This window comes from Oncorhynchus mykiss, chromosome 15 (assembly GCF_057628025.1).
Source record: "Oncorhynchus mykiss isolate SJ-2025 chromosome 15, ASM5762802v1, whole genome shotgun sequence".
Lineage (NCBI taxonomy): Eukaryota > Metazoa > Chordata > Actinopteri > Salmoniformes > Salmonidae > Oncorhynchus > Oncorhynchus mykiss.
The window spans coordinates 58,370,295-58,395,917 of record NC_143036.1 but is presented as its reverse complement, the minus strand read 5'-3'; the positions used below and the strand labels follow the sequence as shown (position 1 = coordinate 58,395,917).

At 45.2% G+C, this 25,623-nt stretch overlaps 1 protein-coding gene across 6 annotated transcripts in view; it reads left to right on the top strand.

Moving 5' to 3' along the window:
- The first annotated feature begins 505 nt into the window (after positions 1 to 505).
- The window catches only part of LOC110490333 (uncharacterized), a 48,575-nt gene continuing 23,457 nt past the window's right edge, over positions 506 to 25,623 (top strand). For 2 of the 6 annotated variants that reach the window (XR_005036129.2, XM_036944655.2), the window contains exons 1-2: positions 686 to 759; positions 1,239 to 1,488. Coding sequence is in view for 4 of the 6 variants with exons in the window: in XM_036944655.2 (XP_036800550.2) it covers positions 1,437 to 1,488 (52 nt within the window). In the remaining 2 variants the exon portion in view is untranslated. Of the gene's footprint in view, positions 760 to 1,212; positions 1,489 to 25,623 lie in introns of all 6 variants that reach the window. The other 4 variants (XM_090200456.1, XR_016486780.1, XM_090200454.1 and 1 more) reach the window with 4 other exon arrangements.

Sequence of the window (25,623 nt, the reverse complement as noted above, 5' to 3'; positions counted from 1 at the left end):
AAATTGGGAGCCAATTTGTTTTCAGCAGTTTTATTTCCATGACTGATCAAAATTCGTAATGAATAGTTTGAGAATAATCAGCACTGACAAGTAGCCTACTTTAGTTCCATTTGATGCCATTCTGATAGTCATGAATATTAAAGGTTCTTGCTACACAAAGCTTTCAAAGGCATTGTAGATATGACAAGATGCTGCTCGCAGAATGACAGATACCATATTTTCCCCCTTAGTGTTTCATGTCTCTCTGAAGGTACACGGCAGCTGTGAGAACCCACAAGAGTCCTACCTCATCAGTCTCTCCCCCAGTACTTGTCCTCAGTGCAGCGAAGGGATAAATCACCCACATCATAAGTTCATTGCGTATTCATGACATACATTCTGTGCTCTCTTGTTCAGGTTCGATGGCTGGATGAAATGACCTAATGTTCATTGATCACAGCTGACGGACCAACAGCAGGTAAGGGAAGGGTTAAGCCGTTTTGATCTGTAAGGAAAGATAGAGAGAGGATAGAAGGAGAGGAATGGATCAGACAGCAGTATTTAGTATGAGAACCTTTACTAATGAGATCTGCATAGTTAACACAACGAGAAAAGAGAATCAGAGGGAGAGAGAGAGAGTGTGTGTGTGTGTGTGTGTGAGCGAGAGAGAGAGAGAGGATGGAGGGAGGGAGGAGTGAACGACCGACGGGAAATGAATCGCAAGCTGCAGGAGAATAGGTTGTCAGCATCCAGAGCTCCAAGGTCTGACTCTCATTAAAGGTAAATACAGTGTGTGTGTCTATATTTACTTGATATTTGCGCTTACAGATACGTGTGCTAGATGGTGAAAGGAATGCCTTGGATTTGACCCGTGTGGTTAAATCAGCAGAAAGAGCAGGTAGAGGGAGAGGTAGAGCGAGAGATGGGATGCAAAAGCATGGGCATCAAACGTGCTTGATACCCAGACCGAGACAGGAGAGAAACCAGTAGAGGGACCAACCATGCAAATGAGAGCGAGAGAATTGGTCAGTGGTAGAGAGAGAGAGAGAATAGGACAGGAAGGGCTAATAGAATCACAGCTCAAGTAAAAAGGAGACATGAGTGCAGTATCAAAACAAAAGGAGGTCTAGAGAGTGAATTGTGAGTTTGAGAGAGAGAGCTGTACCGTTTGTCTCTTTGTTGCATGCATCTCAGACTGCGGTCCCTCGCTCAGTTTGTCTCTTTCATCTCCAGCGTCCGTACGTCTCTCTCACCTCCAGGATGGAGGGGCTGCTGCGGCTGAGTCTACCCGGAGCGTGAGGAGCCTTCCTGGGCTTCGTCTGCGTCATCCTCCCTCTGTCTCTCTCTGCCCTGGTCCCCCTATACTCATCCATCACTTGACCTCTGCAGTGCAAGAGAGCATCTGGACCCACACGACACCTCACCCTAATCCCCCACACTGAGTTGCCAGGGCAACCATGGACGGACTACGCCTGCCACCGGTCATCGAGGAGGTCATGGACCCTGCAGGTTAGTGTGTGTGTTTGTTTGTGTATGTGTATGTGTGTGTGTGCTTATCACACTATCATGTGTGTGTTGTTTGTGTGCCTGTGTGTGTGTGTATTACATACCAATGACTCCATGGGTGTGTACACAAAATGTTGTGTTCGTGAGTGTGTGAGCCATAAAGGCTCTGCCAGTGTATGTGTGTGGGTGTCTGTTTGTGTGTGTGTTTGTGTTAGCCAGTCAGCGAGGCCTGTGTTTACCAGAACAGACGGATTAACAGAGAGGCTTCATCTCAGAGGGATGGAGAGACAGCCTGCCAGCCTTCCATAGTGACACTACTCAGGGACGTCATCCAACAGAGACTGTAAGCTAGCTGGATCACAGAGCTCTATGAATATAACATTCATAAACTCTTAATATTATTAAAATATTGGATTTACACATCCAAATATAAATGCTGATGCTGGGTAAATAGTCAATCATCAGAAAAATGGGAATTCTGTGTACATACTTTCAGCTTTGAAATCCCCAGGGGTTTTCCTGGCATTAAACATCATGTTAATTTGTTTGAATTGGGACATTCAGCCTATGTATTTATAATGTAACCTATGACCTCTGTGTGAATCCTTTATCAAATCAAATCACTTAATTTGTCACATGCACCGAATACAACCAGTGTAGACTTTACCGTGAAATGCTTACTTACAAGCCCTTAACCCAACAGGGCATTTCAAGAAGAGTTAAGAAAATATTTACCAAGTAGACTAAAATAAAAAGTAACACAATAACAATAACGAGGCTATATACAGAAAGCACCGCTACTGAGTCAGTGTGTGGGGGTACAGGTTAGTTGAGGTAATTTGTACATGTAGTTGGGGGCGAAGTGACTATGCATAGATAATAAACAGCGAGAAGCAGCAGTGTACAAAAGGGAGGGGGGGGGGGGGGATCAATGTAAATTGTCCGGTGGCGAATGTATTAATTGTTCAGCAGTCTTATGGCTTGGGTGTAGAAGCTGTTGAGGAGCCTTTTGGGCCAAGACTTGGCGCTCCGGTACCGCTTGCCGTGCGGTAGCAGAGAAAACAGTCTATAACTTGGGTTACTCGAGTCTCTGGAGACAATTTTATGGCCTTTCCTCTATTGTATAGGTCCTGGATTGCAGGAAGCTTGGCCCCAGTGATGTATTGGGCCGTACGCACTACCCTCTGTAGCGCCTTGCGGTCAGATGTAGAGCAGTTGCCATACCAGGCGGTGGTTGCAATTCTCTCAATGGTGCAGCTGTAGAACCTTTTGAGGATCTGGGGTCCCATGCCAAATCTTTTCAGTCTCCTGAGGGGGAATAGGTTTTGTTGATTCCTCTTTACGACTGTCTTGGTATGTTTGGACGATAATAGTTCGTTGGTGATGTGGACACCAAGGAACTTGAAATTCTCGATCCGCTCCACTACAGCCCCGTCGATGTTAATGGGGGCCTGTTAGGCCCGCCTTTTCCTGTAGTCCACAATCAGCTCCTTTCTCTTGCTCACATTGAGGGAGAGGTTGTTGTCCTGGCACTACACTGCCAGTTGTCTGACCTCCCTATAGGCCTTCTCATCATTGTCGGTAATCAGGCCTACCACTGTTGTGTCGTCAGCAAACTTAATGATGGTGTTGGAGTCATGTTTAGCCACGCAGTCTTGGGTGAACAAGGTTATATAGGATGGGTCTAAGTACACACCCCAGAGGGGCCCCAGTGTTAAGGATCAGCGTGGCAGACGTGTTGTTGCCTACTCTTACCACCTGGTGGCGGCCTGTCAGGAAGTCCAGAATCCAGTTGCAGAGGGAGATGTTTAGTCCCAGATTCCTTAGCTTATTGATGAGCTTCATGGGCACTATGGTCTAGGGTGTCCAGGAGGATGCTGTTGATGTGAGCCATGACCAGCCTTTCAAAGTACTTCATCACTACCGACGTGAGTGCCACGGGATGGTGATCATTTAGGCAGGTTACCTTCGCTTCCTTGGGCACAGGGACTATGGTGGTCTGCTTGAAACATGTAGGTATTACAGACTCGGTCAGGGAGAGATTGAAAATGTCAGTGAAGACACTTGACAGTTGGTCCGCAGATGCTTTGAGTACACGTCCTGGTAATCCGTCTGGCCCAGCGGCTTTGTGAATGTTGATCTGTTTAAAGGTTTTGTTCACATCGGCTACCAAGAGCGTTATCACACAGTCATCCAGAACAGCTGTTGCTCTCGTGTATGCTTCAGTGTTGCTTGCCTCAAAACGAGCATACAAGGCATTTAGCTTGTCTGATAGGCTCGTGTCTGGGTTTCCCTTTGTAGTCCGTAATAGTTTCCAAGCCCTGCCACATTCGACGAGCATCAGAGCCGGTGTAGTAGGATTCAATTTTAATCCTGAGTTGACGCTTTGCTTGTATGATGGTTCATCTGAGGGCATAGCGGGATTTATTGTAAGCGTCCAGATTAGTCTCCCGATCCTTGAAAGCGGTAGCTCTAGCCTTTAGATTGATGCAGATGTTGCCTGTAATCCATGGCTTCTGCTTGGGATATGTACGTACAGTCACTGTGGGGACGATGTCGTCGATACACTTATTGATGAAGCCGAATGACTGAGGTGGTATACTCCTCAATGCCATTGGATGAATCCCGGAACATATTCCAGTCTGTGCTAGCAAAACAGTCCTCTAGTGAAGCATCCGCATCATCTGACCACTTCCGTATTGAGCGAGTCACGGGTACTTCCTGCTTTAGTTTTTGCTTGTAAGCAGGAATCAGGAGAATAGAATTATGGTCAGAGTGTTGCAATGTTGTTTGTTACAAAAGGGGCGACTCCTTGTAACACTCCGGCATTCAACATACTTTTTTACGACCTGAAAAGTTTTGTCGCTTGGTTTCTTGATCTGATCTATATGCTACATAGGCTATTCATCAAAGTAGCCTATTTTGCATTTAAAACCAAATATAATCTCAGTAACTGTTCAAAGAGTAAACCAAACTTGTGCTATTTTCTCCACGACCAAAACATGATAACGTTTTATGTTTTAGCTGATATGGGAATGAATACACAAGGAGCCTATCAAACTGGAATAATGATTTAGGTTACACCAGCAAGTATAAAAATATATATACAATTATAAATCTGATTATTTCACATGGCGATGTGGGAAGCTAAAAAGGCTAGCTAGCTCGCTATGTTTTTAGCAAGGCTAAAGCCAGCTAGCCAGGCTGCCACCTAGCTACTACTAGCATAGAAAGGCGACTCTTCCTTGCCTTCACAAAATGTTAAGACAAAAATAAAAAACTTTGGAGTGTAAATGGGAGAGGGACCGGCGAGGATATCATGTTACCAAAAGGTATCTGCTACTCCAAAAATCCCACTTCACCCACGTACACACACACACACACACACACACACACACACACACACACACACACACACACGTACATAGATCAACGGAGTGAAGCTTGTAGTAACATTCATTTTAGCCATGGTCTAATCACACGTATGGTTCCTGTTACGGAGTCTAGTTTATAGGTATTCGACTAGCCGGAGAGTTCCCCGGACTCGTGTATGGATTTGTACAATGCACAAACAAGGCTCTTGAACTTGACATTGGTGTCTGTCTTTATTCCTTTATCTAACATATCATACTGAAACATGGTATCAGAAGTGGCTCGGAAAACACGTTTGTTATTTTTGTAGCTAAGTACAGTATAGGTGCAGCTACGTTCCATATGCAAACACACGCCTTTTCCTACTCACAACACTCATCAACTCGTTGTTAGCTGGCTAGCTAGCATCACTACCTACCTCGATGACGGAGGGCAAAGAAGTCTCCTATTCCATTGCTATGGCAGCGAACATTCCGCCACCAAATCCCATGGTTCTCACTAAGGACTGGAATACTAATTGGGACAACTTCAGGGATGAATTCGAGGACTATGCGCTGGCGACCGGTCTACATGAGAAACCCAACGAGGTACAAGCTGCAACTCTGAGGAGTTTAATGGGCAGCGAATGCAGGCATATCTACCGGCACAATCTCACCCTCACAGCACGACAACAGTGTGATGAAAAGGCTATATTGGATGCATTGGAGAATTACTTCAAACCCGCCAGAAACATCATTTACGAGCAGTTCGTTTTCTGAAGCTGCAAACAGGAAGAGGGTGAGTCAGTACACAACTTTGTAACCCGTTTGAGAGAACGGGTTACGGGGGATTGAAAGATGAATTGATTCGTGACAAAATAGTACTGGTAATTGCAAACGAGGATACGCGCCGGCGTCTACTGAGAGAGAGAGGCTTAACATTAGTAACTGCCATCGAAATGTGCCGCACTGCCAAAGTCAGTGACATCAGAATGAGAGCAATGGAAATCGAAACCCCACGCACCGATGTTGATACTGTTCACGCTGTTGCTAGGCAGACATTCAGACAAAACCAATCGAGGCAGAGTAATTCACCACAAACGGTGAACACAGAGAGCCCCGTAGCATGTAAATACTGTGGGAACACACACACACGTGGCAAAGAGCACTGCCCTGCCTACGGAAAACCATGCAGAGCTTGTGGAACTAATAATCACTTTGCAAAACTGTGTCTCAAAAGCAAAAGAAGGGTGAGTGAGGGCAAGATTCTCTGTGTTGATGATGTCACTCACTGTTCAGAGCTGAACAGTGAAAGTGACATTTACATGCATGAATCCATTGGGGCTGAACACTCAAGAGGGAAGAAATGGTTTGTGACACTACGATTACACAACAAGTAACAACAATGTCAACTGGATTCCGGTGCTACATGCAACGTAATGAGCTACAAAGACAAAATCAATCTGGCACCTGACACACATCTATTGCCCAGCGATACTAGACTAACGCTGTACTCAGGAGAGCTAATGAGCTCTATGGGCACCTTTGAGAGCCTGAATGTGTTATTCGGGGACGCAAACACAAGCTGGAGTTTGAGATTGTGAAAACCAGTCAACATCCTCTCCTCTCAGGCTCTACATGTGAACGCCTGGGACTGATGCAGTTCACTGTACCAAATGACCTGCACATTGTGGATCATGTCCAGCATGAACCGCTGTCCAAAGAACAACTACTCAGCAGATATGACGATGTATTCAACAGGCCTGTTGAATCAGTGCCTAGGGAGGTACACTTTGAAGTGGATGAGAGCATCACTCCAGTCCAGTGTGCTCCTTGCAATGTGCCCATTGCATTGAAAGTGGCTGTGAAGGCCCAGCTGGACAAGTATGGCCACATGACATCTGTGACTGAACCAACTGACTGGTTCAGCAATATGGTCATAGTGAAAAAAACAGAGAAGCTGAGGGTCTGCATCGACCCAAAGCATCTGAACCAAGCACTGAAACGGTCCCACTACATCATGCCGACACTAGAGGATGTCCTCTATAAGCTTCCCAAGGCCAGGATTTCCACCTTGGTGTATGCCCGAGATGCATTCCTTCAATGCAAGCAGGACAAAGAAAGCAGCTTCATGATTACCTTCTGGACCCCCTGGGTCGGAAACGCTGGTTCAAGCTCCCGTTTGGTGTCTCAGTGGCGCCTGAGGTATACCAACGCAAGCAGCACGAGTTACTGGCTGGGCTCAAGGGCATTGAACCCATTGCCGATGATGTCCTGATTGTTGGCTGTGGTGACCACGATGTGAAGCTCCTGGGACTGATGGAGCGCTGCCGATCAGTTAAGCTTCACCTTGGCCTGAAGAAGCTGCAGTCAAGGTGAAAGACATCCACTTCCATGGCCTGAAGCCGGACCCAGACAAGGTCCGAGTGATCCTCGACATGCCAAACCCGTCTGATGCAAAAGGAGTACAGCATCTTTTCGGTTTTGCAAACTATCTTGCAAAGTTCATGCCACACCTATCAGCAGTCTGTGAGCCTCTGCGCCGGTTGCTGGACAAAGACACACCATGGCACTGGCAACCCAAGCACGAGGCCGCAGTGCAGGAGATGAATTCTCTGGCTTCATCCATGCCAGTGTTGCGCTACTACGACGTCACGAAGCCTGTCACAATCCAGAGCGACTCCAGCCAAAGGGGACTTGGATGCTGCCTTATGCAGGAAGGCCAGCCCGTTGCGTTTGCCTCGAGAGTGCTCACCCCAACCGAACAAAACTATGCACAAATTAAGAAAGAGTGCCTCAGCATCGTCTTCTCCTGCCAGCGATTCCATCACTACCTATATGGTCGAGAGCTGGTCACTACTGAAACTGACCACAAACCACTCATTGCCATATTCAGTAAACCTCTCCTCAAAGCGCCCAAGAGGCTTCAAAGCATGCTCCTGTCTCTGCAAAACTACAGCCTGAAGGTAATTTACAAACCAGGACCAGAGATCCGCGAATTTACAAACCAGTACATCAGCGACACACTGAGCAGGGCAACAGCACAATGTACAGGCAGAGGCAATGTCTATCAGCGGCAGGCCATCTGTTCGCTACAGCAGGAACAACAAGATGTTCAACAGATTAATCAGGCAGACTACTTAAACGTCACAGATCACCGCCTAGCCCAAATCAGGCAAACCACTGACAAGGACGAAAACCTACAGTCACTGAAGTCCATGGCTCTTGCAGGTTGGCCATACCTGAAAGATGAGACACCTTTCAGTGAGAGAATACTGGACCTTTCGAGATGAGATCAGCGTGCAAAATGGCATCTTGTTCAGAGGTCAGAAGGTCATTATTCCCAAATCACTACGTCCAGAGATGCTTACCCGCATACACTCCAGTCACGTTGGAGGTGACGCATGCTACCGCCAGGCCCGTGAAACATTATACTGGCCAAACATGCAAGCAGAAATTAAAGACTTTGTCAGCAACTGTACCACATGCAACGAGTATGCTCATGAACAGCAAAAGGAAACCATGATGTCACACGAACTGCTCACAAGGGCCTGGCAAATCGTCAGCATGGACTTATTCAGCCACAGACCAAAGGACTATCTTCTCATCGTTGATCACTACTCTGACTTTTGGGAAATTAAACTGCTCCCTGACTTGTCTGCAGAGACGGTCATAAAGCTTGCAAGGAGCAGTTTGCAAGGCAAGGTCAGCCTGACAAGGTAATCACGAACAATGGCCCACAATTCACTGCACAGTTCAAGCGTATCGCCTCAGAATGGGAGTTTGACCACGTGACCTCTCCAAGACACCCAAAAGCAAATGGCAAGGCAGAATCAGCTGTCAAGATTACAAAAAACCTGTTAAGCAGGGCCTTGTGCGACAGCAACGACCCATGGAAAGCAATCTTACAATGGAGGAACACACCCACCGAAAACATGGACAGCAGCCCAGCACAACGCCTTCTGTCCAGATGTCTGAAGACTAACATCCCCATAGCTAACAAGCTACTTGAGCCCTGCGTCATGGTTGGCATCACAGACAAACTGCGTCACAGAAAGCAGCTCGCTATGTGCTTCTACGACCGGACTGCTCGAGACCTACCAGAGCTGGAGGTGGGTGAAACGATAAGGATGAAACCGCTGCCGGGAGACCACACAGGACTTTGGAGGCTGGGCACATGACTGCAGAGAGTTGCACCACGTTCTTACCTGGTGGATGTTGGTGGCTCCCTCTATCGTCGCAATCGGGTGGATCTGCGCGTAGCAGAGCAGACAAACCAGAACACGCCATACACTCACCTAGATGAGCTGGATCACAGTCCAGGCCTAAGGGTAAGGGGCGCAGAATTGAGACATGAGCCAACTGAAGGTAAGGTTTCTACCTCACCAAGCTCTCCAGCTCGTGGCCCTAACCCTACCCCTGTCAGAGCCAATACTTAGTCACGGGTGGGTCGGCTGTGCAAGCCACCGGACAGGCTTACTCTGTAAGCAAGAGACTGTTAACTTGTCCTGTGTTAATTAAACATTTAAAATAAAACAAACATTTAAAAGGAAGATGACAACTGAAGTAAAAAGAAAATGTCATGCTTTTTCAATTGTTATGACTTGACTGTTAAGAACTTCATGTTATGCCTTTATGTTTGCACTTTCTATTGAAAAGGATGATGTTACGGAGTCTAGTTGATATGTATTCGACTAGCCGGACTGTTCCCCGGACTCCACGTGTAGGGATTTGTACAATGCACCAACAAGGCTCTTGAACTTGACATCGGTGTCTGTCTTCATTCCTTTATCCAACATATCATACAGAAACAGTTCCTTATGTTAATTATCCAATACATACTATATTTGAGGAGAGAGTGTGAGTGTGAGTTGTGCAGTGGGTGGTTAAAGCAGGTACAATGTTGTAGGAGAGACAGTGTTGTAGTTTTAAAACTAGTTAGGGATAGGCGGGACGCAAATGTCTCAACTGGCCAATTGCCAGGGAAAATGCAGAGCGCCAGATTCAAATAAAATACTACACAATTCAAACTTTCATTAAATCACACATGTAAGATACTCAATTAAATCTACACTCGTTGTGAATCCAGCCAACATGTCAGATTTAAAAAATGCTTTTCGGCGAAAGCATAAGAAGCTATTATCTGATAGCCTGCACCATCTGCACCAGCAGTAAACAAACGAGTTAGCATATTTCATATTTCAACCCTGCAGGCGCTACACAAAAAAATATTAAACATGCATTACCTTTGACGAGCTTCTTTTGTTGGCACTCCAATATGTCCCATAAACATCACAATTGGTCCTTTTGTTCGATTAATTCCATCCATATACAGTGGGGCAAAAAAGTATTTAGTCAGCCACCAATTGTGCAAGTTCTCCCACTTAAAAATATGAGAGAGGCCTGTAATTGTCTTCATAGGCAACAGCCCCAAACAATCACTGCTCTAGAGGAGATCTGCATGGAGGAATGGGCCAAAATACCAGCAACAGTGTGTGAAAACCTTGTGAAGACTTACAGAAGGTACACTTCATAGGTACACTTCAACTATGACAGACAAAATGAGAAAAAAAAATCCAGAAAATCTCATTGTAGGATTTTTAATGAATTTATTTGCAAATTATGGTGGAAAATAAGTATTTGGTCACCTACAAACAAGCAAGATTTCTGGCTCTCACAGACCTGTAACTTCTTCTCCTTTAAGAACTTGTTATCAGTATAAAAGACACCTGTCCACAACCTCAAACAGTCACACTCCAAACTCCACTATGGCCAAGACCAAAGAGCTGCCAAAGGACACCAGAAACAAAATTGTAGACCTGCACCAGGCTGGGAAGACTGAATATGCAATATGTAAGCAGCTTGGTTTGAATAAATCAACTGTCGGAGCAATTATTAGGAAATGGAAGACATACAAGACCACTGATAATCTCCCTCGATCTGGAGCTCCACGCAAGATCTCACCCCGTGGGGTCAAAATGATCACAAGAACGGTGAGCAAAAATCCCAGAACCACACGGGGGGACCTAGTGAATGACCTGCAGAGAGTTGGGTCCAAAGTAACAAAGCCTACCATCAGTAACACACTACGCCGCCAGGGACTCAAATCCTGCAGTGCCCGACGTGTCCCCCTGCTTAAGCCAGTACATGTCCAGGCCCGTCTGAAGTTTGCTAGAGAGCATTTGGATGATCCAGAAGAAGATTGGGAGAATGTCATATGTTCAGATGAAACCAAAATATAACTTTTTGGTAAAAACTCAACTTGTCGTGTTTGGAGGACAAAGAATGCTGAGTTGCATCCAAAGAACACCATACCATCACCTACTGTGAAGCATGGGGGTGGAAACATCATGCTTTGGGGCTGTTTTTCTGCAAATGGACCAGGATGACTGATCCGTGTAAAGGAAAGAATGAATGGGGCCATGTATCGTGAGATTTTGAGTGAAAACCTCCTTCCTCCTTCCTTCAGCAAGGGCATTGAAGATGAAACGTGGCTGGGTCTTTCAGCATGACAATGATCCCAAACACACCGCCTGGGCACTGAAGGAGTGGCTTCGTTTTTATTTTACTTTTATTTAACCAGGCAAGTCAGTTAAGAACAAATTCTTATTTTCAATGACGGCCTGGGAACAGTGGGTTAACTGCCTGTTCAGGGGCAGAACGACAGATTTGTACCTTGTCAGCTCGGGGGTTTGAACTCGCAACCTTCCGGTTACTAGTCCAACGCTCTAACCACTAGGCTACCCTGCCGCCCCGTAAGAAGCATTTCAAGGTCCTGGAGTGGCATAGCAAGTCTCCAGATCTCAACCCCATAGAAAATCTTTGGAGGGAGTTGAAAGTTCGTGTTGCCCAGCAACAGCCCCAAAACATCACTGCTCTAGAGGAGATTTGCATGGAGGAATGGGCCAAAATACCAGCAACAGTGTGTGAAAACCTTGTGAAGACTTACAGAAAACCTTTGACCTCTGTCATTGCCAACAAAGGGTATATAACAAAGTATTGAGATAAACTTTTGTTATTGACCAAATACTTATTTTCCACCATAATTTGCAAATAAATTCATAAAAAATCCTACAATGTGATTTTCTGGATTTTTTTTCTCATTTTGTCTGTCATAGTTGAAGTGTACCTATGATGAAAATTACAGGCCTCTCTCATCTTTTTAAGTGGGAGAACTTGCACAATTGGTGGCTGACTAAATACTTTTTCTGCCCCACTGTATATCCAAAATGTCCATTTATAAAGCACGTTTGATCCAGAAAAAAACAGCTTACAAAAAACGCAACGTCACTACAAAATATTTCAAAAGTTGCCTATAAACTTTGCCAAAATATTTCAAACTACTTTTGTAATACAACTTTTGGTATTTTTAAACGTTAATAATCAATCAAATTGTAGACGGGGCAATCTGTGTTCAATACAGGAAAGAAAACAAACCAGCGCCACTTTTCACGTCTTGCGCAACTCACAAAAGTGTCCCCAGTTCTTAGTTGGCCTACTTCTTCATTACACAAAGGAATAACCTCAACCAAATTCCAAAGACTGGTGACATCCAGTCACAGGTTCCTAAGAAATATCCCTTGGCAATAACAAGCCAGGGAACAGAGAGAGGCAAAAAACCAAAATCTGAACAGTTAGTCCTTTGGGTTTTGCCTGCTACATAGGTTCTGTTATACTCACAGACATGATTCAAACAGTTTTAGAAACTTCAGAGTGTTTTCTATCCAAGTCTATGAATAATATGCATATCTTATATTCCTGGCATGAGTAGCAGGAAGTTGAAATTGGGCATGCTATTTATCCAAAAGTGAAAATTCTGCCCCCTAGCCCCAAGAGGTTATTAACAGGTGTAGGTGAGACGGTGTTGTAGTTTTAACAGGTGTAGGTGAGACGGTGTTGTAGCTTTAACAGGTGTAGGTGAGACGGTGTTGTAGTTTTAACAGTTGTAGGCAGTGTTAATTTTTGCACTCTTTTTTTGTTTTAGATTTAGTCTAGTCTTAGATATTTTTACCTTCGAGAATGTTTTGCAACTGAACGTGGTTCTGGTACCAGAGCCACGTTACCAGAGCCACGTTGCAGATTGAAAATTCCATGAGTAGAACTGATGTTATTCCTTATTCAACATGTCAGAGAGGCATGTTTGTTCTACATACAGTAGCATATTTCTATCAGAATTTTCCAAAACAATACCTCCCAGGTTGTTAGCCATAGCTGGTGTAGTTGGTGTAGCCGAAACAAATGGTTGAAGGCTCGGTCTGGAAGCAGTCCAGTTTTAGAACAGCCTGCAATATGCTTTATGACTGTAAAAAGTGGTCCACCAATGCACGATAGAAAGTAAGAAGGTAGAGCGGGTATATGGGTCATATCTTTAAAACGGTAAAGGCTAGAATCCAGCTGTTTTCTCTGAGGAAAAGAGGGAGACTTGGTTACGGTGGCTGCAGAACCTGGCTATGAAATGCAGTGGGGAAAGTGGCAGGCTTGAACGAGACCACACTTTCAAAGACGGCCTACTTTTCTATACTAGAGGGAGAGAAAAACATAACTAGACTGTTGTTTCACTATTAAACTCAATGCTGCTTTTGTTTTTCATTTAGTAAAGAAGCTTATTTCTTAACCAGGCAAAAGGTAGCTAACTAGAAGACTGGTGGTGACTGGGGGAAGCGACTGTGTGCTCCGGGTGCTCCGTGTCCTTTAGACTGCTGAACAGAACTGCTCTGTGCGTCTGTGCTACTAATATTCATGGTGCTTATCAATGAAAAGCTCTCAATCTCACCTAAAACTCTTATCCAGTCCATTTAGTAGTCAGATTTTAGTCACAGAGATAACTGAAATGAAAACTAATTTTAGTTTAGTTATAGTCTTGTCAATTTCGTCTGAAAAATAGGTGTTTGACAAAAATTGTAGTCACTATTTTCGTTGACAAAATTAACACTGGGTGTAGGTGCGACATAGTTTAACAGGTAGAGGTGAGACAGTATTGTAGTTACAGTATGTAAAGGTGAGTTTGGGTTAGCCACAGCTGTCTGTGTTGAGTTGCTGTTCAAGATAAATTGAGTTAGCCAAAGCTGCTCTGGCAGAGTGGATGGGGCTAGTTAGCTGTTGTAGCTGTGAGTTAGCCATAGCTGGTCTATTGGGTTAATTGGGTTTGATAGCTAGTCTGAAGGACTTGAGCTATGTAGAGCTAGCTATACCCAGATGAAATAGAGAGTCCCGGGAGTTCTCTCTGTAAAATGCTGTCTCTGATCAAAGCCAAAGTCCGTTGTGATCTTCAGAGCTGCTTTGTGATGGCTCGGAGTGTGTAAGCTTATGCTGCGTGGTTCATTCTCTGTGTCTGTGTGTGGTTCATTCTGTGTGTGTGTGCTGATGGCCCAGTTTATTCTGCTATAGAAATGACTACAGTGTTTCTCCACTCTCACTACAAAGTACTGACAAACACACAGCATCTCTCTCTCTCTCCCTCTCCCCCCTTATCTGATTTGACTGACAAATCACCCAAAGATGTTACTTCCTCACAGTTGGCTTCTAAGGAGTTCGATAGAGAGGTAGAGGATAAATGGAGGCACTGGGAGAAGGACAGAGAAGGTCTCCACCCACTGCATCTCAATCTCCTTTGATCTGACTGCGACACTCTAGAACACCTCGTCCATGTTGTGTCAGTGACTCCCCTGTCCTTTAGCTCTGCTGTGCTGGTGTTCCATAAGTACGTACCCCCCCCCCCCCCCCCCCCCCCCTGATATGCCTTTGAAGAACCACTGACTCCCATAGCTCTTCCCTCAATACCCACTGGTTTCACCAATTCCCGTCTCTACTTGTCCACCCCCAGCAGCTGCACCCCTCCTCTCTCTCTCTTCACATATGCCATGTATAGCACCCACAGAGCCCAGCGCGTGCCAACCTGATCCTCCCACCATCACGCCTCCATGGCCCACTAACACACTACTCTACTGCAGTCTCTCTCCCTGCTCTCTCTCTCTCACACACAGGGAGATAAAATAAAATTTGATTTGATTTGATTTGGGAGACAGCTGCAGCCAATGTTCTGCCTCTGCATCCTCCTCTTAGAGCCTGTCTCCTCTCATCTGTCATCTGTAATTGGATGTGACTGGCGATGAAAAGTTCCGGATCGTGACCCATTGCCTGGGTTTACCCTCTCTGTCTATCTCTCCAGCAAAAACGAGGCCTCTTGAGCCTTCCCTCCCTTCCTGCCAGCAACCTGCCCCCCCCCCTGTTACAGTGTGTCTGTAGCAGAGGTCAACCAAAAGTACAGTCATGAGAGCTGATTGTCTAGTTGTAGTATAACCTTCTTTAAATTGTGTTTACCATGTTTACTCTCTCTCTCTCTCTCTCTGGTGTGTGTGGGCTGCTGTCTAACAGGATAATTATCAGTGTAGCTGAGTACTGAACTCCTACACTGTCTCTGTTACGACCCATTTAAAGGCAATATCTGTCAAACTAACAGTTCATCACTATACCCTCATCTAGTCACTAGAAGTCTGACTGGAACAGGACTCTAGACTGGGGATTTGCTTCTGCTGCTTTGAGCCAAGTCTGGAAAGGGTTTGAGGTCTGTGGACGTGTATCCTGGCTGGCAATCGCTATGAAATATCCTGTTTCGATTGACCATCTGCGTCCCAAATGGCACCTTGTTCCCTATATAGTGCACTACTTCTGACCAGAGCTCTATGGTCTATGTAAAGTAGTGAACTACAGTATATAGGGAAGAGTAAGGGGCGGCTGGTAGCCTAGTGGTTAGAGCGTTGGGCCAGTAACCCAAAAGGTTGCTGGAACGAATCCCCGAGCTGACAAGGTAAAAATCTGTTGTTCTGTCCCGGGGCCGTGGATGCTAAGGAAGCCCCCCGCACCTCTCTAACTCAAAGGGGTTGGGTTAAATGCGGAAGACACATTTCAGTTGAAGGCATTCAGTTGTTCAACTGACTAGCTTTCCCCTAGTGCCATTTGGGATGCTCTCTAATGTTAACGAATGACACTGCACTAACTCAGCAGTTTCAGGTAAACTAGCTAAACCATTGTGATTTAATTATAATGTCAATACTAGATACAGTGGTTAGCTAGCTTGGAGGAAGTATTTAATGTTTTGTGCACTGCGTCTGTGCACTTAGCTAGCTACCCATTGCATATGACGTGTGACTGGCTCATCCGTGGATGTACAGAGAAAATGCACTCTTTTTTTCTGATTGGTTCAAAGTTACTAATGAGCATTGTAATTCTACAAGTTGAATCGGTAGGTTCGTCGCTACCAAGTCGACACGCAGCAGGTAACACTTTTGTCTAGCAAGAGGAGGAAGGGCCTCCCACTGTGATAAGTACACATCGGCAGTGAGATTCTCAGTGTGTTTCCTGCTTTAGAAGTAAGCTATGTTATTAGACTAGTAACCTTCTGTGTTGCAGTATAGACTTAGTGAGAAGTGTGTGTCTGTGTTAGGCTGTGTGTGAAGTAGTGTGTTGGTGGGGTGTTGAGAAGTGTGTGTCTGTTAGGCTGTGTGTGAAGTGGTGTGTTGGTGGGGTGTTGAGAAATGTGTGTCTGTGTTAGGCTGTGTGTGAAGTGGTGTTTTAGTCGGAGTGTTGAGAAGTGTGTGTCTGTGTTAGGCTGTGTGTATGCAGGTGAAAACATGGGCACAGGGTTGGGTGTATTTTTGGTCTCTCTAATCAGTTGGCCTACTGAATATAATATAACTGTGATATATACAACCTAACAGTTACTAATTGGTAAATAGTAACCCTTATTTTTGTTCATTGCCATAGAATCCCAAATAGCTATTTATAACCTGTCAGGAATTTCCAGTTGATCATCTACCAGCCCATGTTAGCTAGGTAGGTATGTTTGGCTAACTAACCAGCTATATAACTGTTGTAGTTACCATGGCCAGAATATGTGCCCATGGGGGCCTCAACCAACAGGAGGCCCCCATTGATTTTGATGTGTCACTCAGGTACACTATATATATATATATATATATATACGGTGCCTTGCGAAAGTATTCGGCCCCCTTGAACTTTGCGACCTTTTGCCACATTTCAGGCTTCAAACATAAAGATATATATTTTTTTGTGAAGAATCAACAACAAGTGGGACACAATCATGAAGTGGAACGACATTTATTGGATATTCCAAACTTTTTTAACAAATCAAAAACTGAAAAATTGGGCGTGCAAAATTATTCAGCCCCCTTAAGTTAATACTTTGTAGCGCCACCTTTTGCTGCGATTACAGCTGTAAGTCGCTTGGGATATGTCTCTATCAGTTTTGCACATTGAGAGACTGACATTTTTTCCCGTTCCTCCTTGCAAAACAGCTCGAGCTCAGTGAGGTTGGATGGAGAGCATTTGTGAACAGCAGTTTTCAGTTCTTTCCACAGATTCTCGATTGGATTCAGGCCTGGACTTTGACTTGGCCATTCTAACACCTGGATATGTTTATTTTTGAACCATTCCATTGTAGATTTTGCTTTATGTTTTGGATCATTGTCTTGTTGGAAGACAAATCTCCGTCCCAGTCTCAGGTCTTTTGCAGACTCCATCAGGTTTTCTTCCAGAATGGTCCTGTCTTTGGCTCCATCCATCTTCCCATCAATTTTAACCATCTTCCCTGTCCCTGCTGAAAAAAAGCAGGCCCAAACCATGATGCTGCCACCACCATGTTTGACAGTGGGGATGGTGTGTTCAGCTGTGTTGCTTTTACACCAAACATAACGTTTTGCATTGTTGCCAAAAAGTTCAATTTTGGTTTCATCTGACCAGAGCACCTTCTTCCACATGTTTGGTGTGTCTCCCAGGTGGCTTGTGGCAAACTTTAAACAACACTTTTTATGGATATCTTTAAGAAATGGCTTTCTTTTTGCCACTCTTCCATAAAGGCCAGATTTGTGCAATATACGACTGATTGTTGTCCTATGGACAGAGTCTCCCACCTCAGCTGTAGATCTCTGCAGTTCATCCAGAGTGATCATGGGCCTCTTGGCTGCATCTCTGATCAGTCTTCTCCTTGTATGAGCTGAAAGTTTAGAGAGACGGCCAGGTCTTGGTAGATTTGCAGTGGTCTGATACTCCTTCCATTTCAATTTTATCGCTTGCACAGTGCTCCTTGGGATGTTTAAAGCTTGGGAAATCTTTTTGTATCCAAATCCGGCTTTAAACTTCTTCACAACAGTATCTTGGACCTGCCTGGTGTGTTCCTTGTTCTTCATGATGCTCTCTGCGCTTTTAACGGACCTCTGAGACTATCACAGTGCAGGTGCATTTATACGGAGACTTGTTTACACACAGGTGGATTGTATTTATCATCATTAGTCATTTAGGTCAACATTGGATCATTCAGAGATCCTCACTGAACTTCTGGAGAGAGTTTGCTGCACTGAAAGTAAAGGGGCTGAATAATTTTGCATGCCCAATTTTTCAGTTTTTGATTTGTTAAAAAAGTTTGAAATATCCAATAAATGTCGTTCCACTTCATGATTGTGTCCCACTTGTTGTTGATTCTTCACAAAAAAATACAGTTTTATATCTTTATGTTTGAAGCCTGAAATGTGGCAAAAGGTCGCAAAGTTCAAGGGGGCCGAATACTTTCGCAAGGCACCGTATATATATACAAATGTACGTGGACACCCCGTTGCTAACAGGTATATAAAATTGAGCACACAGCCATGCAATCTCCATAGACAAACATTTGCAGCTGATTGGCCTTACTGAAGAGCTTAGTGACTTTCAACGTGGCACTGTCATGGGATGCCACCTTTCCAACAAGTCAGTTCGTCAAATTTATTCACTGCCAGAGCTGCCCTGGTCAACTGTAAGTGCTGTTATTGTGAAGTGGAAATGGCTAGGTGGAACAACGGCTCAGCCGAGAAGTGGTAGGCCACACAAGCTCACAGGACCGGACCATCTAGTGCTGAAGCACGTAGCGCGTAGAAATCATCTGTCCTTAGTTGCAACACTCACTAACGAGTTTCAAACTGCCTCTGGAAGCAATATCATCACAAGAACTGTTCGTCGGGAGCTTCATTAAATGGGTTACCATGGGTGAGCCCCCGCACACAAGCCTAAGATCACCATACCAAGCTTTGGCTGGAGTGGTGTAAAGGTCGCCGCCATTGGACTCTGGAGCAGTGGAAACGCGTTCTCTGGAGGGATGAATCATGCTTCACCATCTGGCAGTCCGACGGATGAAGAATACTGCTTCCAACTTTGTGGCAACAGTTTGGGGAAGGCCCTTTCCTGTTTCAGCTTGACAATGCACAAAGCGAGGTCGATACAGAAATGGTTTGTCGAGATTGGTGTGGAAGAACTTGACTGGCCTGCACAGAGCCTTGACCTCAACTCCATCGAACACCTTTGAGATGAATTGGAACGCCGACTGTGAGCCAGGCCTAATCGCCCAACATCAGTGTCCAACCTCACTAATGCTCTTGTGGCTGAATGGAATCAAGTCCCCGCAGCAATGTTCCAACATCTAGTGGAAAGCCTTCCCAGCAGCAAAGGGGGGACCAACTCCATATTAATGGCCGCGATTGTTTGACGAGCAGGTGTCCACATATTTTTGATCATGTAGCGTATAATTGTATAAACACACATAAGATGGCAAAATGTGTAGAATTGCATGAACTCAGCTTTAAAACTGCAACATTTTCTCCACCAACTAGAGGGGTGTGAACAGTTTGGGGTCGTATTGGATCGCTTGGTGGGGGTTTGTTACCACACCGATAAATTACAATATCCGTCCGGACCTTCTCAAATAATATTTGAGTACCCCTGCTCTATACTAACCAGACAGGAGCTATCTCCAAAAGGGCTCGTGGGTGTGGACTGCCCTTGTATGGCCGTATATATAGTTTTTTATTCTAACAAGTGCGTGTGTGTCAATCCTTATGAAAGATCTCGGCTGACATAACCTACATATTTGTCTCGGTGAGAATGTGAATTCATAACATGGCTAGATTCCTGTCATGGTTTCTCTTCTGAATGGGATTTTTTTGTCCTTCAGGGAGCGACGTCAAAACAAAAGATGGTTGGGCTCATTGGAATGGGGGGGATGCGAGTTAAGTGAGGATTCTGCACATAACTGTAGTTTAAAGGTGTGTGTGTGTTTTCTCCAAATGGGACCATGAGACTGTTCCCAAGAAGACTGCATTGTGTCTATGCGGTGCTGCTAGACATTGACAGTGTGTGTAGGACTTGAGTGTGTGGGATGTCATCTTTGTGAGTGTGAGGGGGCTGTTACCTTAGTGTGTTAGTAGACAATTAGGATATGAATGATAGAGGTAGGGGAGAGAGAGTCAAATCGATAACATTATGTCCCAATGTCCTTCGTCCTCCATTTTCATCATCCTACAGTATATCATATCCCCTCTGCTCTGGCCCTGTGTGTAGTCAGGTTAGTCATATGGATTTTATAAGCCCTCGCTCTGTGTGTGTTTGTTTGTGTGTGAGAGATGGTGTGTGTATTCATAATCTAGTAAATCACAGAGACAGGGGTGCTCTGATAGGACATATTTTCCTCGTATTGATCTCCCTTCCCTCATACAGAAGGAAAACAAATGGAATTGGGTTTATAAACGGGTGAACATTAATACTGGTGATTAGTCTAGTCTGGTTTAGGCTTTGATTTATGTCCTCTCAACTTTTCCTACTCTTTGACACTGTTCATTCCATTTTACACCTATTTTCTCCCGCCTATCTTCTCCCGCCTATCTTCTCCCGCCTATCTTCTCTCGCCTATCTTCTCTCGCCTATCTTCTCCCGCCTATCTTTTCCCGCCTATCTTCTCTCTCCTATCTTCTCTCTCCTATCTTCTCTCGCCTATCTTCTCTCTCTTATCTTCTCTCCTCTCTCCTATCTTCTCTCTCCTATCTTCTCTCGCCTATCTTCTCTCTCTTATCTTCTCTTTCCTATCTACTCTCGCTTATCTTTTCTCTCCTATCTTCTCTCATATCTTCTCCCGCCTATCTTCTCCCGCCTATCTTCTCTCGCCTATCTTCTCTCTCCTATCTTCTCTCGCCTATCTTCTCTCTCTTATCTTCTCTCCTCTCTCCTATCTTCTCTCTCCTATCTTCTCTCGCCTATCTTCTCTCTCCTATCTTCTCTCCTATCTTCTCTCGCTTATCTTTTCTCTTCTATCTTCTCTCGCCTATCTTCTCTCATATCTACTCTCTCCTATCTTCTCTCGCCTATCTTCTCTCCTATCTACTCTCTCCTATCTTCTCTCGCCTATCTTCTCTCTCTTATCTTCTCTCTCCTATCTTCTCTCTCCTATCTTCTCTCTCCTATCTTCTCTGTCCTATCTTCTCCCGCCTAGCTTCTCTCGCCTATCTTCTCTCCTATCTACTCTCGCTTATCTTTTCTCTCCTATCTTCTTTCCTATCTTCTCTCCTATCTACTCTCTCCTATCTTCTCTTGCCTATCTTCTCTCGCCTATCTTATCGTCTATCTCCTATCTTCTCCCACCTATCTTCTCTCTCCTATCTTCTCTCTCCTATCTTCTCTCGCCTATCTTCTCTCGCCTATCTTCTCTCTCATATCTTCTCTGCTATCTCCTCTCTCCTATCTTCTCTCCATCTTTTTTACTCATCAGTCTTTCTCTCCCTTCAACTGTTTCGTTGTTTTTTCTCCTCTTGCTTTCATTCCCTCGCATCATCTTGCTGGCTTCCTCTCCTCTCTCTATCTCATATGAAGTACTCATTACAGCTCTATCAAACATGAATTAAAAACACCACTGCTACAATGATGACTTCTTATCTGGCCAGAGAGAAAGAAAGGGAAGATGCTGAGAGGCAGAGAACCAGAGGAGATGAGGCATGGAGGAAGTGAAGGAGAGAGAGATGTTAAATGTCTTCACAGAACTGATGCAGGCCTATTGATATTCCAGCACTGCTCTCCGCTGGCCTACGATCCACTGCCTTTTCTCATCAAGGCTGGGGTGCTGTGTGTGTGTGTGTGTGTGTGTGTGTGTGTGTGTGTGTGTGTTCTGTGGTAAAAGCTGGGATAATGTTCACTTGGGGAGTGATGAAAGGAACAGAGCTGGAAGGATTGATAAGGTGTATAGGTGTGTGTGGTGGTCCTCAATATTCTGCCACTGTCTCTTAGCCAATGTCACCCGCTTCGTATCAGTCTCACTCAGGAGTGTGTATGTGTATGTATGTGTGTGTGTGTGTTTGTGTATGTGTGAGAGATCCAAGATGGCGTAGCAGTCATAAGTGTGTTTTGTCTTGTCCCGTGGAAATATCGTAAATATCGTTTTCCCCGTTTTTTTCTCTCGTATATATTTTGCATATATGTTCATCTCACTTTCCATCTACGGACTGAATATACTCTACTGCCACCCGCCTCACCCAATGTGGTACAGATCTGCTATTTTTATAGGTTAGAACAGGAACCCCCATCAGAAGCTAGGCAGCTAACTAGCTACTAGCTAGTAGACAGCCACTGCTAGTGGTCTTTCACCATCAACTAGGACATCAGCCAGCCTCATCAGCTCGGTCAATACCTGCCAGTCTACACAGCACGATATCAACCCAGAGCATATCGGACTGCTTTTTCTCTACCACATCTCCAGATTCCTACCGCAAGTTCTGAACCTTTACATCGGATCATCGCAGCTAGCTAGCTGCAATCCGAGTGGCTACTTCTGGCTAACGTCTCTGTCCCAAAGCAAGCACCAGTTAGCCTTGAGCTAGCCTTCAGCTAGGCCCATCTCCCAACTAGCCGAAGAGGTCCACCAGCTAAATATTGGCTAAAGTACCTCTTTTGCCAATTGGCCTGGACTGCCGACACGGAGCCTCGCCGATCCATCACGACTGGTCTGCCGATGTAACAGTCCGAGGTGGTTTCAACAGGCCCTTCCGTTGCGAAGGCCCATCTGCTAGCCCGGCCCGCTAGCTGTCTGAATCGCTGTCTCCAGCTCGCCTATTGTAGTAGTGACTACTTGAATTTGCTCCCTGACTCACCTATTGCTACTCATTGGACCCTATGATCACTCGGCTACACTGCCCAATATGCCTTAGATAGCCCTTTTGTCCCACCCCCCACACATGCGGTGACCTCACCTGGGTTAACTGGTGCCTCTAGAGACAAAACCTCTCTTATCGTCACTCAAATCCTAGGTTTACCTCCACTGTACTCGCATCCTACCATACCCTTGTCTGTACATTATGCCTTGAATCTATTCTTCCAAGCACAGAAATCTGCTACTTTTACTCTCTGTTTCGAACGCACTAGATGACCAGTTCTTATAGCGTTTAGCCGTGCCCTTATCCTTCTCCTCCTCTGTTCCTCTGGTGATGTAGAGGTTAACCCAGGCCCTGAAGCCCCCAGCACCACTCCCATTCCCCAGGCGCTCTCATTTGTTGACTTCTGTAACTGTAAAAGCCTTGGTTTCATGCATGTTAACATCAGAAGCCTCTTCCCTAAGTTTGTTTTATTCACTGCTTTAGCACACTCCGCCAACCCTGATTTTCTAGCCGTGTCTGAATCTTGGCTTAGGAAGGCCACCAAAAATACTGACATTTCCTGAAAGTCCTGATTGCCCCCCATCTATCTTCAGAGTTCTACTGTTAGGTGACCTAAACTGGGATATGCTTAACACCCCGGCCAATCTCCAATCTAAGCTAGATGCCCTCAATCTCACACAATTTATCAAGGAACCTACCAGGTACAACCCTAAATCCGTAAATATGGGCACCCTCATAGATGTTATCCTCTGCTGTCTTCAACCAGGATCTCAGTGATCACTGCCTCATTGCCTGCGTTCGTAATGGGTCCGCGGTCAAACAACAATCCCTCATCACTGTCTAACGCTCCCTAAAACACTTCAGTGAGCAGGCCTTTCTAATCGACCTGGCCCGGGTATCCTGGAAGGATATTGACCTCATCCGTCAGTAGAAGATGCCTGGTTGTTCTTTAAAAGTGCTTTTCTCACCATCTTAAATAAACATGCCCCTTTCAAAAAATGTAGAACTAAGAACAGATGGTTCACCCCAGACGTGACTGCCCTTGACCAGCACAAAAACATTCTGTGGCGTTCTGCTTTAGTATCGAATAGCCCCCGCGATATGCAACTTTTCAGGGAAGTCAGAAACCAATATACACAGTCAGTTAGAAAAGCTAAGGCTAGCTTTTTCAAACAGAAATTTGCATCCTGTAGCACCATTTCCAAAAAGGTTTTGGACACTGTAAAGTCCATGGAGAATAAAAGCACCTCCTCCCAGCTGCCCACTGCACTGAGGCTAGGTAACTGTCACCACAGATAAATCTACAATAATCAATCATTTTAATAAGCATTTCTCTACGGCTGCCCATGCTTTCCACCTGGCTACCCCTACCCCAGACAACAGCTCTGCACCCCCTGCAGCAACTTGCCCTAGCCCTCCCCGATTCCACTTCACCCAAATCCATGTTCTGAAAGAGAGGCAAAATCTGGATCCCTACAAATCAGCTGGGCTAGACAATCTAGACCCTCTCGTTCTAAAATTGTCCGCCAAAATTGTTGCAACCCCTATTACTAGCCTGTTCAACCTCTCTTTCATATCGTCTGAGATTCCTAAAGATTGGAAAGCGGCCCTGCCCTGCCTTTCTAAAATCTTTGAAAGCCAAGTTAACAAACAGATCTCCGACCATTTCGAATCCCACCTTACCTTATGCAATCTGGTTTCCGAGCTGGTCATGGGTGAACCTCAGCCACGTTCAAGGTCCTAAACGATATCATTACCACCATCAATAAAAGACAATACTGTGCAGCCGTCTTCATCGACCTGGCCATGCATTCGACTTTGTCAATCACAGCATTCTTATCTGCAGACTCAATAGCCTTGATTTCTCAAATAACTGCCTCGCCTGGTTCACCAACTACTTATTAGATAGAGTTCAGTGTGTCAAATCAGAGGGCCTGTTGTCCGGACCTCTGTCAGTCTCTATGGGGATGCCACAGGGTTCATTTCTCGGGCCACTCTTTACTCTGTATATATCAATGATGTCGCTCTTGCTGCTGGTGATTCTCTGATCCACCTCTACGCAGACAACACCATTCTGTATACATCTGGCCCTTCTTTGGACACTGTGTTAACTAACCTCCAAACAAGCTTCAATGCCATACAACTCTCCTTCCGTGACCTCCAACTGCTTTTAAATGCTTGTAAACCTAAATGCATGTTCTTCAACCGATTGCTGCCCGCACCCGCCCGCCCGACTAGCATCACTACTCTGGACGGTTCTGACTTAGAATATGTGGACAACTATAAAACCTAGGTGTCTGGTTAGACTGTAAACTCTCCTTCCAGATCTCCAATCCAAAATGACATCTAGAATCGGCTTCCAATTTCGCAACAAAGCCTCCTTCACTCATGCTGCCAAACATACCCTCATAAAACTGACTATCCTACCGATCCTTGACTTTGGCGATGTCATTTACAAAATAGCCTCCAAAACTCTACTCAGCAAACTGGATGTAGTCTATCACAGTGCCATCTGTTTTGTCACCAAAGCCCCATATACCACCCACCACTGCGACCTGTAGGCTCTCGTTGGCTGGCCCTTGCTACATATTCATCGCCAGACCCACTGGCTCCAGGTCATCTATAAGTCTTTGCTAGGTAAAGACCCGCCTCATCTCAGCTCACTGGTCACCATAGCTACACCCACCCGTAGCACACGCTCTAGCAGGTATATTTCACTGGTCATCCCCAAAGCCAACACCTCATTTGGCCGCCTTTCCCTCCAGTTCTCTGCTGCCAATGACTGGAACAAATTGCAAAAATCACTGAAGCTGGAGACTTATATCTCC